The following is a 15,700-nucleotide window of genomic DNA, read 5'->3' on the forward strand; positions in this document are numbered from 1 at the left end:
TTTAGGTCATCGAGTATTCTGCCTATGTTTTCCTCTAAGAGTTTTATAGTTTCTGGTTTTACATTTAGGTCTTTAATCCATTTTGAGTTTATCTTTGTGTATGGTATTAGGAAGTGTTCTAATTTCATTTTTTTACATGTAATTGTCTAGTTTTCCCAGCACCATTTATTGAAGAGGCTGTCTTTGCCACCTTGTATATTTGTGCCTCCTTTGTCAAAAATAAGGTACCCATAGGTGCATGGGTTTATTTCTGGGCTTTCTATCTTGTTACATTGGTCTATATTTCTGTTTTTGTGCCAGTACCAAACTGTCTTGATGACTATAGCTTTGTAGTATAATATGAAGTCAGGAAGGTTGATTCCTCCAGGTCCATTCTTCTTTCTCAAGACTGCTTTGGCTATTTGGGATCTTTTGTGTTTCCATATGAATTGTGAAATTTTTTGTTCTAGTTCTGTGAAAAATGCCCTCGGTAATTTGATATGGGTCACATTACATCTGGAGATTGCATTTGGTAGTATAGTCAATTTCACAATATTGATTCTTCCTACCCAGGAACATGGAATACCTACCCATCTGTTTATGTGGTCTTAGATTTCTTTCATTAGTGTCTTATAATTTTCTGTGTACAGTTCTTTTGTCTCCTTAGGTAAGTTTATTCTGTGTATTGATTTTGTATCCTGCAACTTTGCTAAATTCACTGATTAGCTCTAGTCATTTTCTGATACTATCTTTAGGGTTTTCTATGAACAGTATCATGTCATCTGCAAACAGTGAGAGTGTTACTTCTTCATTTCCAATCTGGATTCTACTTATTTCTTTTTCTTCTCTGATTGCTGTAGCTAGGACTTCCAGAACTATGTTGAATAATAGTGGTGAAAGTGGACATCTTTGTCTTGTTCCTGATCTTAGGGGGAATGCTTTCAGTTTTTCACCATTGAGAATAATGTTTGCTGTAGGCTTATCATATATGACCTTTACTATGTTGATGTAGGCTCCTTCTATGCCCATTTTTTGAAGAGTTTTCATCATAAATGGGTGCTGAATTTTGTCAAAGGCTTTTTTGACATCTATTGAGATGATCATATGGTTTTTATCGTTCAATTTGTTTAATATGGGGTAACACATTGGATGATTTGCATATATTGAAGAATCCTTGCATCCTGGAAATAAACCCAACTTGATCATGGTATATGAACTTTTTGATATGTTGCTGAATTCTGTTTGCTAAAATTTTGTTGAGGATTTTTGTATCTATGCTCATCAGATACAATATGCTACAGGTCAATATACTATGATATTGGCCTGTAGTTTTCTTTTTTTGTGTTGTCTTTGTCTGGTTTTGGTATCAGGGTGATGGTGGCTTCACGGAATGAGTTTGGAAGCGTTCCTTCCTCTGCAATTTTTGAAAGAGTTTTAGAAGGATAGGCATTATTTCTTCTCTAAATGTTTGATAGAAGTCTCCTGTGAAGCCATCTGGTCCTGGGCTTTTGTTTTTTGGGAGTTTTTTAAATCACAGCTTTAATTTCAGTGCTTGTAATTGGGTTGTTCATAATTTCTATTTCTTCCTGGTTCAGTCTTGGAAGACTGAACTTTTCTAAGAATCTGTCCACTTCTTCCAGGTTATCTGTTTTATTGCCATATAGTTGTACATAACAGTCTCTTATAATCCTTTGTATTTTTGCACTGTCGTAACCTCTCCTTTTTCATTTCCAATTTTGTGGATTTAATTCTTCTCTCTTTTTCTTGATGAGTCTGGCTAAAGGTTTGTCAATTTTGTTTATTTTCTCAAAGAACCAGCTTTTAGTTTTATTAATCTTTACTATTGTTTCTTTTTCATTTATTTCTGCTTGGATCTTTATGATTTCTTTCCTTCTACTAATTTTGTTTATTTGTTTGTTTGTTTTTAGTTCTTCTTTTTCCAGTTGTTTTAGTTGTAAAGTTAGGTTGTCTACTTGATGTTTCTTTTTGTTTCTTGAGTTTCTAGAACTGTATTGCTATAAACGTCCCTCGTAGAACTGCTTTTGCTGCACCCCATAGGTTTTGAGTTGTCGTCTTTTCATTTTGTTTCTAGAAATGTTTTGATTTCCTTTTGATTTCTTCAGTAACCTGTTGGTTATTTAGAAACGTGTTGTTTAATCTCCATATGTTGCTGTTTCATACACTTTTATTCTTGTAATTGATATCTAGTCTTATAGCATTGTGGTCAGAGAAGATCGTTGGTACAATTTCAGTTTTCTTAAATTTACTGAGGTTTGATTTGTGACCCAAGATATGGTCTATCCTGGAGAATGTTCCATGTGCACTTGAAAAGAAGGTGTATTCTTCTGCATTTGGATGGAATGTCCTGAAGATATCAATGAGATCCATCTCATCTAATGTATCATTTAAGACTTGCGTTTCCTTATTAATTTTCTGTTTTGATGACCTGTCCATTGGTGTGAGTGGGGTGTTAAAGTCTCCTACTATTATTGTGTTACTGTCAATTTCTCCTTTTATGTCTGTTAGTGTTTCTCTTATGTATTGAGGTGCTCCTATGTTGGGTGCACAGATATTTACAATTGTTATGTCTTCCTCTTAGATTGACCCCTTGATCATTATGTAGTGTCCTTCCTTATCTCTTGTAATCTTCTTTATTTTAAGGTCTATTTGGTCTGATATGAGGATTGCTACTCCAGCTTTCTTTTGCTTCCCATTTGCATAGAATATATTTTTCCATCCTCTCACTTTCCGTCTATGTGTGTCTTGAGGTCTGAAGTGGCTTTCTTGTAGACAGCATATATATGGGTCTTGTTTTTGTATCCATTCAGCTCGTCTGTATCTTTTGGTTGGAGCATTTAATCCATTTATATTTAAAGTAATTATTGATATATATGTTCCTATTGCCATTTTCTTAATTGTTTGGGGATTTTGTAGATCTTTTTTTCTGTTGTATTTCTTGACCATATAAGTTCATTTAACATTTGTTGTAAAGCTGGTTTGGTGGTACTGAATTCTCTTAACTTTTGCTTGTCTGAAAAGCTTTTTATTTCTCCATCATTTTTGAATGAGATCCTTGCTGGGTCCAGTAATCTTGGTTGTAGATTTTCCCCTTTCAGTACTTTAAATATATCCTACCATTCCCTTCTGGCCTGCAGAGTTTTTGCTGAAAGATCAGCTGTTAAGCATACGCAGTTTCCCTTGTATGTTACTTGTTGTTTCTTCCTTGCTGCTTTTAATAATCTTTCTTTGTGTTTAATCCTTGTCAGTTTGATTAGTATGTGTCTTGGCGTGTTTCTCCTTGGATTTATCTGTATGGGACTCTTTGTGCCTCTTGGACTTGATTGACTATTTCCTTTTCCATGTTGGGGAAATTTTCAACTATAATCACTTCTAAAATTTTCTCATACCCTTTCTTTTTATCTTCTTCTTCTGGGACCCCTATAATTCGAATGTTGGTGTGTTTGATATGGTCCCAGAGGTCTCTGAGACTGTTCTCAGATCTTTTCATTCTTTTTACTTTATTCTGTTCTTCAGAAGTTATTTCCACCAATTTATCTTCCAGTTCATTGATTTGTTCTTCTGCTTCAGATATTCTGCTATTGATTCCTTCTAGAGTATTTTTAATTTCAGTAATTGTGTTGTCTCTATATGTTTATTTTTTAATTCTTCTAGGTTTTTGTTAAATGATTCTTGCATTTTCTCCATTTTGTTTTCAAGGTTTTTGATCCTCTTTACTATCATTATTCTGAATTCTTTTTCAGGTAGTTTCCCTATTTCCTCTTCATTTATTTAGACTTCTGTGTTTCTAGTTTGTTCCTTCATTTGTGCAGTATTTCTCTGCCTTTCCATTATTTTTTTTTAAGTTATTGTGTTTGAGGTCTCCTTTCCCAGGCTTCAAGGAAATTTGAATTCTTTCCTTGATGAAGGTTGAATTCTTTCTTTCTTTTGGTTTCTGTTCTCCTAAAATTGGTCCAGTGGTTGGTGTGAGCTTTGTATAGGGTAAGATTTGTGCAGAGTTTTTTTTTGTTTGTTTGTTTTTCCTCTGATGGGCAAGGCTGAGTGAGGTGGTAATCCTGTCTGCTGATGATTGGGTTTGTATTTTTGTTTTGTTTGTTGTTTAGATGAGGCGTCCTGCACAGGGTGCTACTGGTGGTTGGGTGATGCCGGGTCTTGTATTCCAGTGGTTTCCTTTGTATGAGTTCTCACTATTTGATACTCCCTAGTCTTAGAGTCAGTGCTCCTATTCCAAAGGCTCAGGGCTTGATCTCTGGGGCATATGTTCCATGCTGAACAGCCTCAGAAGCTTCAGGCTTAGCATCTTGAAGTTCGGCTGGGAAGACTGGTGGGTGACAGCTGGTCACTGTCACCAGGGCTTGCTCAAAGTTCTGACGTGGCTCTGGGTGCCTCTGGTCAGCTGTGTCTGAGCTACTTCACTGGGCTCTGAGGGTCCTGGGCATCTGGCAGAAAGGGCGCAGAGATGCAGCACATGCAGGAGGAGATCTGGACTCCTCCCAGCTGCATGTGCCACCAGTCCCATTCTTGCTATCCAATAAATGAAAGAAAAATAGATGCTGAATTGGTAAATGAAATATGTGTAGAAATAAACAATTATTCCATTTGATCTCATTTCTTCATTTGTCAAAAGGGAATAAAACCCATGTTGTTATCAAGTTTTAAGAAGAAAACACACTTTAAGTTGCTAAGAACTCAATAAATACTGGTTAACTTTTTACTCCTTTATTTATTTTTTTCATATTCTTTGCCACAAATGGGTAGAATGAGAAAAAATTTAGTCCATTTGTTTCTGCTTCCTAACAGTTTCCTCAAGAATTATAATGGCTTTGTTCTTATTACAAACCAAAGTTCATAAGTATTTTTCTGAGCTAACTCTGTATAAAAAGAAAGCCAAAAGCAAAATACTAATAAAATCATTATGCTGCTGCTGCTGCTAAGTCGCTTCAGTTGTGTCCGACTCTGTGCAACCCCATAGACGGCAGCCCACCAGGCTCCCTCGTCCCTGGGATTCTCCAGGCAAGAACACTGGAGTGGGTTGCCATTTCTTTCTCCAATGCGTGAAAGTGAAAAGTGAAAGCAAAGTTGCTCAGTCGTGTCCGACTCTTCGCGACCCCATGGACCGCAGCCCACCAGGCTCCTCCATCCATGGGATTTTACTGGAGTGGGGTGCATAAATCCTAATTCTTCAAATTCAGTGCCTAGGAGAGACTTCACCATCACTTGGTAAATCCTGTTGCACAGCCTCCAGGTTTGTGTGACTGAAACAGGACACTGGGCCCTGGAATCTGAGTAAAGTGCAATCTCATTTACTGTGCATCCTGCATCACTCTCAGAGAACTACATGGTAAGCAACTAAATTTCCAGAACATAAGGTCGAGTTTTGGGGGTATACCAACTTATGGGAGATACTTCTACCACCAGACAGAAATACTTACAGAGTAGAAACTTGAAGAACATCCACCTGTAACGGTTCTCCCATCCCCTTATAAAATATGCTTTTCTTTTAAGGATTCTTGGCTTATACTAGCGGGCTTTCCTGGTGGCTCAGATGGTGAAAAATCTACCTGCAATGTGGGAGACCTGGGTACTATCCTTAGGTTGAAAAGATCCTCTGGAGTAGAGCATGGCAGGTTATACTAGGACGGATTTAACAGTTTAGGGTCTTAGACATTCTATTAAGATTTTATAATCACGTTAGAAAAAAACTACACAAACTACTAGTTTTCATGTGCAACACAGGGCTGTCTCGAGACATCTGCATAGGCCAGCTCTCTTTTAGGGAATGGTCATGCTGTCTGCTTGCAGCAAACATTACTTGATTTGTCGGTCTGTGCTCTCCACACACACGTGCTGCTGGGGAACAGTGGTCCACTTCTCCGCCTCCATCACCATGGCTTCTGCATCCATCAGTCCAAATCCATAGAGATGGCTCACTACAGAAGGCAAGAAGTTGGTCAGCTTTACCATGGTTGGTAGCAACCTATGCTATATATGTTGACTTATACTTTCACTCTGTAGAAAAGCCAGACACAACCCAATGGGAGCCAAGCTTTCCTTCTAGTAACAATTAAAAAACAAATAAAACAAGTAAATAATCAAAAGAAGAAAATAAGATGAATGCATATTGTTCACTGAATATGTATTGTAACTAGTAACAGAACTACCATTTATGAATTGTTATTACATGGCAAGTATTAGTCCATATTTTTACATTTAATCCTCCTAACAATCTTAAGATGTTAGTGCTATTACTATTATCACTCATGGATGAGGAGAAAGAAATTTGGCTGAGACTGACTAGCAGTTCAGTGGTTGAGCCAAATTCTAACCCACAAAGATTTACTACCAGGCTCCACTGTTAACCACTTGTATTCAAGTGATAACACCATTCCATTTGTAAGATAAAATAATTAGTAGGTTTAAAGAGAAGTGTACACAACTTCTCTTAGTGCAGTCAAAACTAACATGCAAGAAATACCAATTTTCTGACATATCTAGTTTTTTGGTTGAAAATCCTAGAAGACATAAATCATTACCTTTCCTCTAGCATATGAAAAATTTATTAAAGTTTATGCATGAAATATTTGGAGGCTTCTAAACTTTCCTGACACCTTCTTATCCTCGGATGTTGTAAACTTTTAGTTCTCAGTGAGAATATCTATTTATCTAAAGCTAAATTTGACCTAACTTTCTCAGAAACTTTACCTATATATAGGAAAACTTAATGATGATACAGTGATAGCTACATTTGCAACTCTTTCTAAAAATACTTTAAAATCCCAGTTGAATACATAAAATCTCCACCTTGCATTAAACTCTTTTATATCTTTAAACACAAAGTCCTACTTTACTCTGCTATGGCAAAGATATATGTAGAATTTTTATACAGGTACTTTTGCAACTTTTATTATAAATATTTTTCTTAATTAAAAAATAATGTATGTTCATTGTAAAAACTTGTAAATACATCCAGAAAAGAATAATTAAAACTCATCAATAACCTCATCACAAATTGGTAACTGTTATTAACAAGTCTATTTAGATTTAGTTACATAATATTACATGAGGCAAGCTTGCCTCCTTAATTTGAAGAGATACAGAGTAACACACATATAATAGAGGAGAAATGTCAAATTTGGGATTAAGGAAACCAAATTGTGGAGCTCTTTTGTTAAAGTTCACTGAAATCCTATGTTGTCACTTATCACTTAACCACAGTCTATATCATTTCACCATGGATATTCAAAGGTATTTTCTTGCCCTGGAGGAATTGAAATTATTGATGAAGACACAATGCGAGGCTAACTCTTCATGGTACCCAAATATCTCCAAGCCAGTGTCAAGTGATTTTAAACCAGTATAATTTATAATTTAATCTCAGTTCAGGGAAATAAGATGAGAGATTTGATTGATATGAAGGGGGCGGGGAAGAGGGTGAGGGGGTGGGTTTGGGGAGGGTAAGGATTTTGAATAGTCTGCAAAATGGGTGTTTCGGCCCCAGCTCAGCTTTGCACACTGCCCTTCCCCACCTCCCTACCCCCAATAATTGTCAACTTAACAACCTTTAGAATAAATTAACACGCAGAGCTGTCAAATACAACAAACACTTCATGGCTGTTAAACAACCACTTGAGTTAAGTAGAAAAGCACCTTGAGTCTTTATGAAGGCTGTAAATTGTTTCCTTTTCCGACTCAATTCCTACCCTCCAGAGACAAGGTCTGTTCATGTAATACTCAAAGGAGGTGTTCAGAACAAAGGCTGAGTAGCTCCCGTTAAACTACAGAATGGCGAGTCAACAGAAAAAAAATTTTTATTACTAGAATATTAATAAACAAGGAAATTAGACTAGATCAGTGAAGGCCACCAAATCTCTAATGGAGACTTGCAGCATTTTAAAATATTTTAATATACTGAAATTGAGAATCTGTCCACAATCATGATACACAGCTGAAGGAAAAAAAAATGAAATAAATTTATTTTTTCTTTTTTTGGGAGGAGGGGGGCAATGCCAGCAATGTATCAACTCTCTTCTGAATGGCAGTTATTTGTTTGGTTTTTGGTAAATACTAAAGAGAAAATAATTACACAATAAATGTGTTGGGCAGATAAACTCCTTCAAAACATGGTGTTAACAGGGAAAATAGCCATTAAATGGTTTGAAAGCTCTAGTAGTTTTATGAGATATAAGTGACATGTAATAATTTTTTTTATATGACATGAAGTTTCACATTCTAAAATTAACTTATAAATTCAGAACATGTGTTTTATTTTGTTTGCTTGTTTCTGTTTTGGTGACCATTTGAGTCACATCTCGCTCATCACACTGTTACCATTGTTACTATGCCACACGGGGTATGATTTCTCTTCAGTGACTGCAGGGCCTCTGGCTTAGAGAAGAAGTTCCAAATGTATTTGTGAAGTAAATGAATGTAACTGATCTGAGAAACTGTATTTAATTCACCAAGTGGCATAAAATGTTTCCAGGAGAATTGTAAGGGGGAATTAGGAGGCCTGTTCATTTTGTTACAGACTCCTATAAACTCATCATTAATAACTAAAAATGTATCCTAGTGTAGAGCCAATATTCCCACTTTCAAAAATTTTACAATTACCTGTATATAATATGCCATGCAAACAATTGGTTGTGATATGACCATTCTGTAACTAAAATAGTTTTATCTATGCACATTTCTCATGCCATGACCTGAGCCTGAAAATAATTTTATGATGATCAAGTGGAATCTCTCCATGCAGGCACTGTGCCAAACGCAAAATTCTATGGATTCAGTATTTAGAAAGACAATGAGGGAATAAAGCATGTATACAGACTAAATATCTTGAAGCATAGCTATGATAGGTATTTCAGAAACTAAATCTAACTCTTTGAAGAATGTGGTTGAACAAACTTAATAAAAGGAATTTGAAAAACTCGCTTACTAGTATATTTGTTCCATTAGGTGGCATGACTGTTTATGCAGAGAAGTTCCAAAATGTGGAGCTGCCTTGTGCCAGAAGTATAACTAGCTTTTATTCCAAGTAATCCAAAGGCTTCCCTGCTTGGACTGTTAGGTGGACAAGCAAAGAGAGGAAGATAGATGATGTTCCTGGGAGGTATATTTTCATTTTCTAATGAGACTAGAAGTGCCAAGAGGAGCTAGTCATTAAATACACAAGTAAATAATTGCATAGTTCAAAAGCAGATACAGTTGATTTAGACAGCAGTACTAGCTATAAGACCTAAAAAAGTCAGTTCTAAAGAAAAGTTAGAGAACTTAGTAGGCAAAGAAAAATTGAAATTTTGGGGCACAGGAAGTTATAACCAGGGAATTTGATATATCCTTATTGATGCCAGCTATTTTAAACCCTTTAAAAAGAAATATCACACTGATTGGCTATTTAATGATAACTCTAAATGGCTATTAGTAAAGCCCTGTCTAATATAGTAAAGGAATTGATTGGAACAAGTTTGTTTGTTCTTTAACTTTTTTGAGCTCCCTGAAGTAATAAGGCTTTTTGCTACCAGCTGTCAGATATACAGAGAATGCTATGTAGCAACCAGAAGGGCAAACAACAACAAAAATGGCTATGAGAGATTTAAAATTTTGCCTGTGACTGCAAAAAATACCACTAAGTAACTGCTATCCATTCCTGAGCATTTAGTATAAAAGTACAGTCAATTTCTTCCATTGGGGAAATCATTTCTTATGACTAGTTTGACTAAATGTCTAGGTTTACCCAACGTTGTCCTGGTTTGAGCACAGAATTCCTATGTCCTGGAGAAACTCCTTACTCATGGGCAAACCAGGTGAGTGGCCACCACACGTGGAACTGAGGGAGCATGGAGTGGCGCTGAACTTTCAGGTCTTTTCCTATCAATAGCCTAGTAACTGGGAAGCAGCTGTACAGGAATTCTGAACTTTGTATTTGTTGAGACGTATTCAATCATCAAAATATAAAGTGTGGTTGATAAATTAGGTTCGATTACTCAATTGTTAGAAAGGGACAGTTTCAATACACTTCACTGATATAAGCTAAGAATTTATCCCATTAATTATGATATCACTTGTGCAGTTTAGAGCACCTACTACGGTCAACACAATGAGGCTCTGAAAGAAACAGAAAATGCTGTGAGTTCTCAGACTGCCAGGGGATGAGATAAGAATAGCTCTATGATTTCACTAAGAAACAAAAGTGGTAACTGTGTAATCACTGTAAGTGTGTACAAAAGACTTCAAAAGTCAAGAAAAGAAATCAGTTAAAAAAAAAAGATAATGTATAAAAAGCTTCCAAGAGAGCCTGCTCTATAGAAAGTACTCAATGAATGTTAGCTGAAATTTGGAGTCCGGAAGATGACATAGAGGGGAAGGTGATATCTGGACTGGGCTTTGGAGCTCTCGTCAGATTCAGCGAGGTGGAGCCAGAAGCTGGGGCCAGAATGGAGCCTCCTGATTAAAGAATCATCAGGTCTGTGTACCGTTCTTTGGCGCAGTGAGTAACATGGCAGCGCTGGCATGTGGGGACAGTGGTCGGCAGGGCATGGGCATTAGCAGTCTATGTGGCCGGAAGTAAGGGGGAGAGAGTGGACTGTGGGGGAACTGGATGCCAACCATGACTGTGGGGTGTCTTCTGCCATCAGTCAGGCTGCTGTTCTTCTACCTAAGGGGAAAGCCACCAGGCTGAGAGATAGTTAGGCAAATGCAAATTACTGGCTTGAGGGGGGCTGCAGATCTGCAGGGTGGGGTTGAAACTTCCACTGAGATCAAAGAGCTCCTGCGGCTGCTGGAGTCCTCGCACCTTTGGGTTCTTTGATCCTCAATGTGCTGAACCACCTGTTCTGAAATAACTGCTCCCACCAGGGACCCTGCACCTCCCGCACCTACTAATCAAACCAGGCAGAGGGCGTGAAACACACCCCATTGCACATGAATAATGTAAATGCTTAAGTACTGCTTCTTTTAAAGTAGAAGTAAACAGCTAAATAGGAAAACATAAAATGTAAGATTCATAAGCATGAAGAAGCAGAAGTAATACTCTTCCGTCTATGTCAGCATTTCTACACCCAAACATCTTGACAAATGAAAACAGGATGCTTGCAGAATTAGCCTTTTCTTCCCTTTTCTTACTCTCTTTCTCAGATATCTATCTCTTTATTATGTATCCTTTAAATTTCAGCATGAAAAGCACATAAGCTTCTTAGAGAAATCAGAACTAGAACTGCAGTGCTTTCTTCTGCCTCCTCCTGCAAAATGCAGACTCCCCGGGGGCAGGAAAAACCCCACATCCAGCACCTGCCTTATTGCCTTACTTTGCATGGTTTGTTTTTAGTTTTCCTTTGCTTTTCCTAAAATTGTAGGCTCTACTAACAACTGCAGCCAGATCCAAAGATGCCAGCCATCACCAGCACTATCAAGGAATTGCATGTGGAAGGTTTCCAGACACTGATACTTGGCTGTCTGCGGGGTCTGCACTTCAAAGCACCCCTTGGGATATGTTTGGTCAGCAGCTGTAGGTAGTCAGGCAGGCTCATCATTACAGAGATGAAGTAAAAAGAGTTTAGGAAACCACTGCTGAGTTTTTCTCCTCCATGTACAATGTACTTCATTATACTTGGTGCATATGCACACAATTTATTATATATGCATACGCTAGTAAAGTAATGCTCAAAATTCTCCAAGCCAGGCTTCAGCAATATGTGAACCGTGAAATTCCAGATGTTCAAGCTGGTTTTAGAAAAGGCAGAGGAACCAGAGATCAAATTGCCAACATCCGCTGGATCATGGAAAAAGCAAGAGAGTTCCAGAAAAACATCTATTTCTGCTTTATTGACTATGCCAAAGCCTTTGACTGTGTGGATCACAATAAACTGTGGAAAATTCTGAAAGAAATGGGAATACCAGACCACCTGACCTGCCTCTTGAGAAACCTATATGCAGGTCAGGAAGCAACACTCAGAACTGGACATGGAACAACAGACTGGTTCCAAATAGGAAAAGGAGTACATCAAGGCTATATACTGTCACCCTGCTTATTTAACTTCTATGCAGAGTACATCATGAGAAACGCCGGAATGGAAAAGCACAAGCTGGAATCAAGATTGTCGGGAGAAATATCAATAACCTCAGATATGCAGATGACACCACCCTTATGGCAGAAAGTGAAGAGGAACTAAAAAGCCTCTTGATGAAAGTGAAAGAGGAGAGTGAAAAAGTTGGCTTAAGGCTCAACATTCAGAAAACGAAGATCATGGCATCTGGTCCCATCACTTCATGGGTAATAGATGGGGAAACAGTGGAAACAGTGTCAGACTTTACTTTTTTGGGCTCCAAAATCACTGCAGATGATGACTGCAGCCATGAAATTAAAAGACACTTACTCCTTGGAAGAAAAGTTATGACCAACCTAGATAGCATATTCAAAAGCAGAGACATTACTTTGCCAACAAAGGTCCGTCTAGTCAAGGCTATGGTTTTTCCAGTGGTCATGTATGGATGAGAGAGTTGGACTGTGAAGAAAGCTGAGTGCCAAAGAATTGATGCTTTTGAACTGTGGTGTTGGAGAAGACTCTTGAGAGTCCCTTGGACTGCAAGGAGATCCAACCAGTCCATTCTAAAGGAGATCAGCCCTGGATTTTCTTTGGAAGGAATGATGCTAAAGCTGAAACTCCAGTACTTTGGCCACCTCATGTGAAGAGTTGACTCACTGGAAAAGACTCTGATGCTGGGAGGGATTGGGGGCAAGAGGAGAAGGGGACGACAGAGGATGAGATGGCTATATGGCATCACCGACTCAATGGACGTGAGTTTGAGTGAACCCCAGGAGTTTTAGGTGATGGACAGGGGGGCCTGGAGTGCTGCGATTCATGGGGTCGCAAAGAGTCGGACATGATTGAGCGACTGATCTGAACTGAACTGAAGATACATATTTACTGTTATCTTTTAAAATTTACAGAGTTAAGATATGCCTGCCTTCTCTTAAGGGGATTTAAGAAAAGATAAACATGTCAAATTATTTCTTCTTCTTCTCTGGCCATTCTTCCTTTGTTTGCTTCCAAAGTGACTATAATAGGAAAGTAATTTGTTTAAGGTGCTTGACTAGTATTTCTTGACTGGAGGTAGGAAAACTATTTTACTATCTTGGGGAAACTTAGCCATGTATTCCTAGGCATATATAGATCACAACTGGGCTTGTTTTTAGGAAACTATGATTGTTTAGACAGAGATGAGAACAAAATAAAAAATGTTCCACAAGGGTTTTTGGGTGAAAGCTAATTGAAGATTAGATTGACCATATGTCAGCTCCCCAGCCTAGATCTTCTTGTCATATAACCTGGACAAACAATTACCAGACTGGGATCTTAATGAGCCAGCAGTCAAAAATTCATATTTTTGAATTATTCACATATTATTTATAGATAATGCTTCATTTACCTTTCGTTTATGTTTGCCTTTTCCTTAAATTTGCATAAAGGCATAGAAAATCTGACTGATGTTTATATTTTCGTGTGGGACAGCCACGACCTCCAAGGCCTGGTTAGTATATTTTCATACTCAGTAGTTAATAGAGGTTGCAAAGATATGATTATTTTATCCAACTACACCAAACATCCATGGCTCACCTGATATGATGCCATCACCTACTGTTGATATGATGGGTGGCAAACCCCAAAGAGTGATACACAGAAGAGCTTATTCCTTGCAGCTAGGAATGCCGCCTTCTGATTGGGAAGAAAGCCAACACTTATCTTTGTAAGTTTCAAGTGCTATGTAAGGCTTCTCGTGAAAATTCCTTTTCATTTAGATAAAACTCAAATAACGAACAATAATAAGGACATTTCTGTAAAACTCACAAAAATAGGCCATTATAGAAGACTGCATATTCTCTTAAAAGAAATAATACTTGAGATGGTTCTTATGTCCTGGATTAAGATTTGGATTCATAGAGGTGTAATTCATGGAGTAAATTATGAGACAGGGATATTTGGAATGGTGCCTTCCTCAAGAAAGCTATGTGGGCCTGGAATCCCATGAATGGATTTAATCTGCAGGTAATGAAGTAGCCAGCAATCAAAAAATGACATCATTTATTTAATTAATATTTTAGAAAGACTGATCTGGCATTGATGTGTGGGGTATGAAATAGCAGAAGGACTGAGGCAGGGAACTAGTTATTTCAATGGTGCAGGCATGGGAGACCATAAAGAGGGTTATGCAAGAGGTGAATGAAATAAGAAATCACATAAGAAAGGGGCAAAGAAATTTCACATCTCACACTGTAGGATGCTCAGTCAGAGTGAACAGGATCAGAGTGAATGGGGTGATCTAGAGAAGGATATTCCCTGAGGATAGAGGTAACCTTGGGGGAGAAATTGCTTTATAAAAGATGACTGATAGTTCTATTTTGGAAGTTCTGAGTTTTAAATGACACAGGAGAGCCCTGTGCAGAGATTCTAGGTTGGTAATGGATTAAGTCAATGTGGAAGATGGTAGAACTGGGAATCATTAGTCAGGAGGTGATCCTTGTCATTGAATGGAAGGCAGGGATGTGAATGTGGAATTAAGAGAATGTGAAAGGGAGGAAAGGAAGAAGGCAGAGAGGAGTGGAGAAGGAAAGAGAGCAAAGGTGTTCTCCCTCTAGAGCTCTCAAAGCAACAGTCCTTAGGGAATGGCCCAGGGAAAGGGAGAGAAAGGACTCAGGAGAATATCAGAGAAGAACGGGGCTGTATCTCTGCAGCACGAAAGGTAAGGAAAAGTAGTTCTGGACTGTGTAGATCAAAAGTATGAAACCCTGGAGAAAAACAAGGATCCTTCTGATCTGGCAAGCACGAAATGGTTGAACATCTTAAAGAGTAACTGCACTTCAAAGGCGGAAGTGGAAACAAGACTGCAGGAGAATTAAAAGACTGCAGAGTAAGGAAACGGAAGCAGCTAAATCAGACTGATGTGTTAGTCACTCAGTTGTGTCCGATCTTTGCGATCCCATGGACTGTATGTCCATGGGATTCTCCAGGCAAGAGTATTGGAGTGGGTTGCCAGTCCCTTCTCGAAGGGATCTTCCCAACACAGAGATCGAATCCTGGTCTCCTGCATGGCAGGTGGACTCCTGACTATCTGAGCCACTAGGGAAGCCCCTAAATCAGACTACTTGTTGGGAATTTTTAATTGTGTAAGGAAGCACAGAACTAACACAGGACGATAATGTAAAAGTTCCCCCTCCCCCCTGAAGTTTGAAAAGAGAATGTGATCATCCAATTGACCAAAAGGAGAATGCGTGCAGCTGGGAGTACACGCATGCAGTAAGAGACTGACAAGAGATGAGATTTTTTATAGAGCATCTTTCATACATGGGATTCTTTATCCAAGCTACAGAAAAAAATTATTGGAGAGAAATTTTTTTCATTTCTTCTGAGGATACTATTTCAATTAGCAACACTCAAATTTGACTAGGAGAGAAATTAATTCATTACATACAGTGTATAACTTGGGCCGGTGTTTCCAAAATCTACATGTGCATCACCCAGAGGACTTGTTAGGGCACTCATTGTGCAACCTCACCAATTAGTAGTTTCAAGGCAAGGCTCAGATTTGCATTTCTACCAAGTTCCTGGGTGATGCTGATATTGTTGGTTCAGGGACCCCACTTTCAGAGTCACTTCTTGAAGCTACTACACTTAGTATCTTTCCTAGAAACCTAGTTTACCAGTGATAA

The 15,700-nt window shown here is 38.2% G+C and overlaps 1 protein-coding gene across 3 annotated transcripts in view; it reads right to left on the reverse strand.

Moving 5' to 3' along the window:
• The window catches only part of PCSK5 (proprotein convertase subtilisin/kexin type 5), a 517,126-nt gene that overhangs the window by 210,025 nt on the left and 291,401 nt on the right, over positions 1-15,700 (reverse strand). For all 3 annotated transcript variants that reach the window (XM_070375753.1, XM_070375751.1, XM_005892979.2), the window contains exon 11: positions 5,810-5,927. In XM_070375753.1, the coding sequence (XP_070231854.1) occupies positions 5,810-5,927 (118 nt within the window). The remainder of the gene's footprint in view (positions 1-5,809; positions 5,928-15,700) is intronic.

Source organism: Bos mutus, chromosome 8 (assembly GCF_027580195.1).
Source record: "Bos mutus isolate GX-2022 chromosome 8, NWIPB_WYAK_1.1, whole genome shotgun sequence".
NCBI lineage: Eukaryota > Metazoa > Chordata > Mammalia > Artiodactyla > Bovidae > Bos > Bos mutus.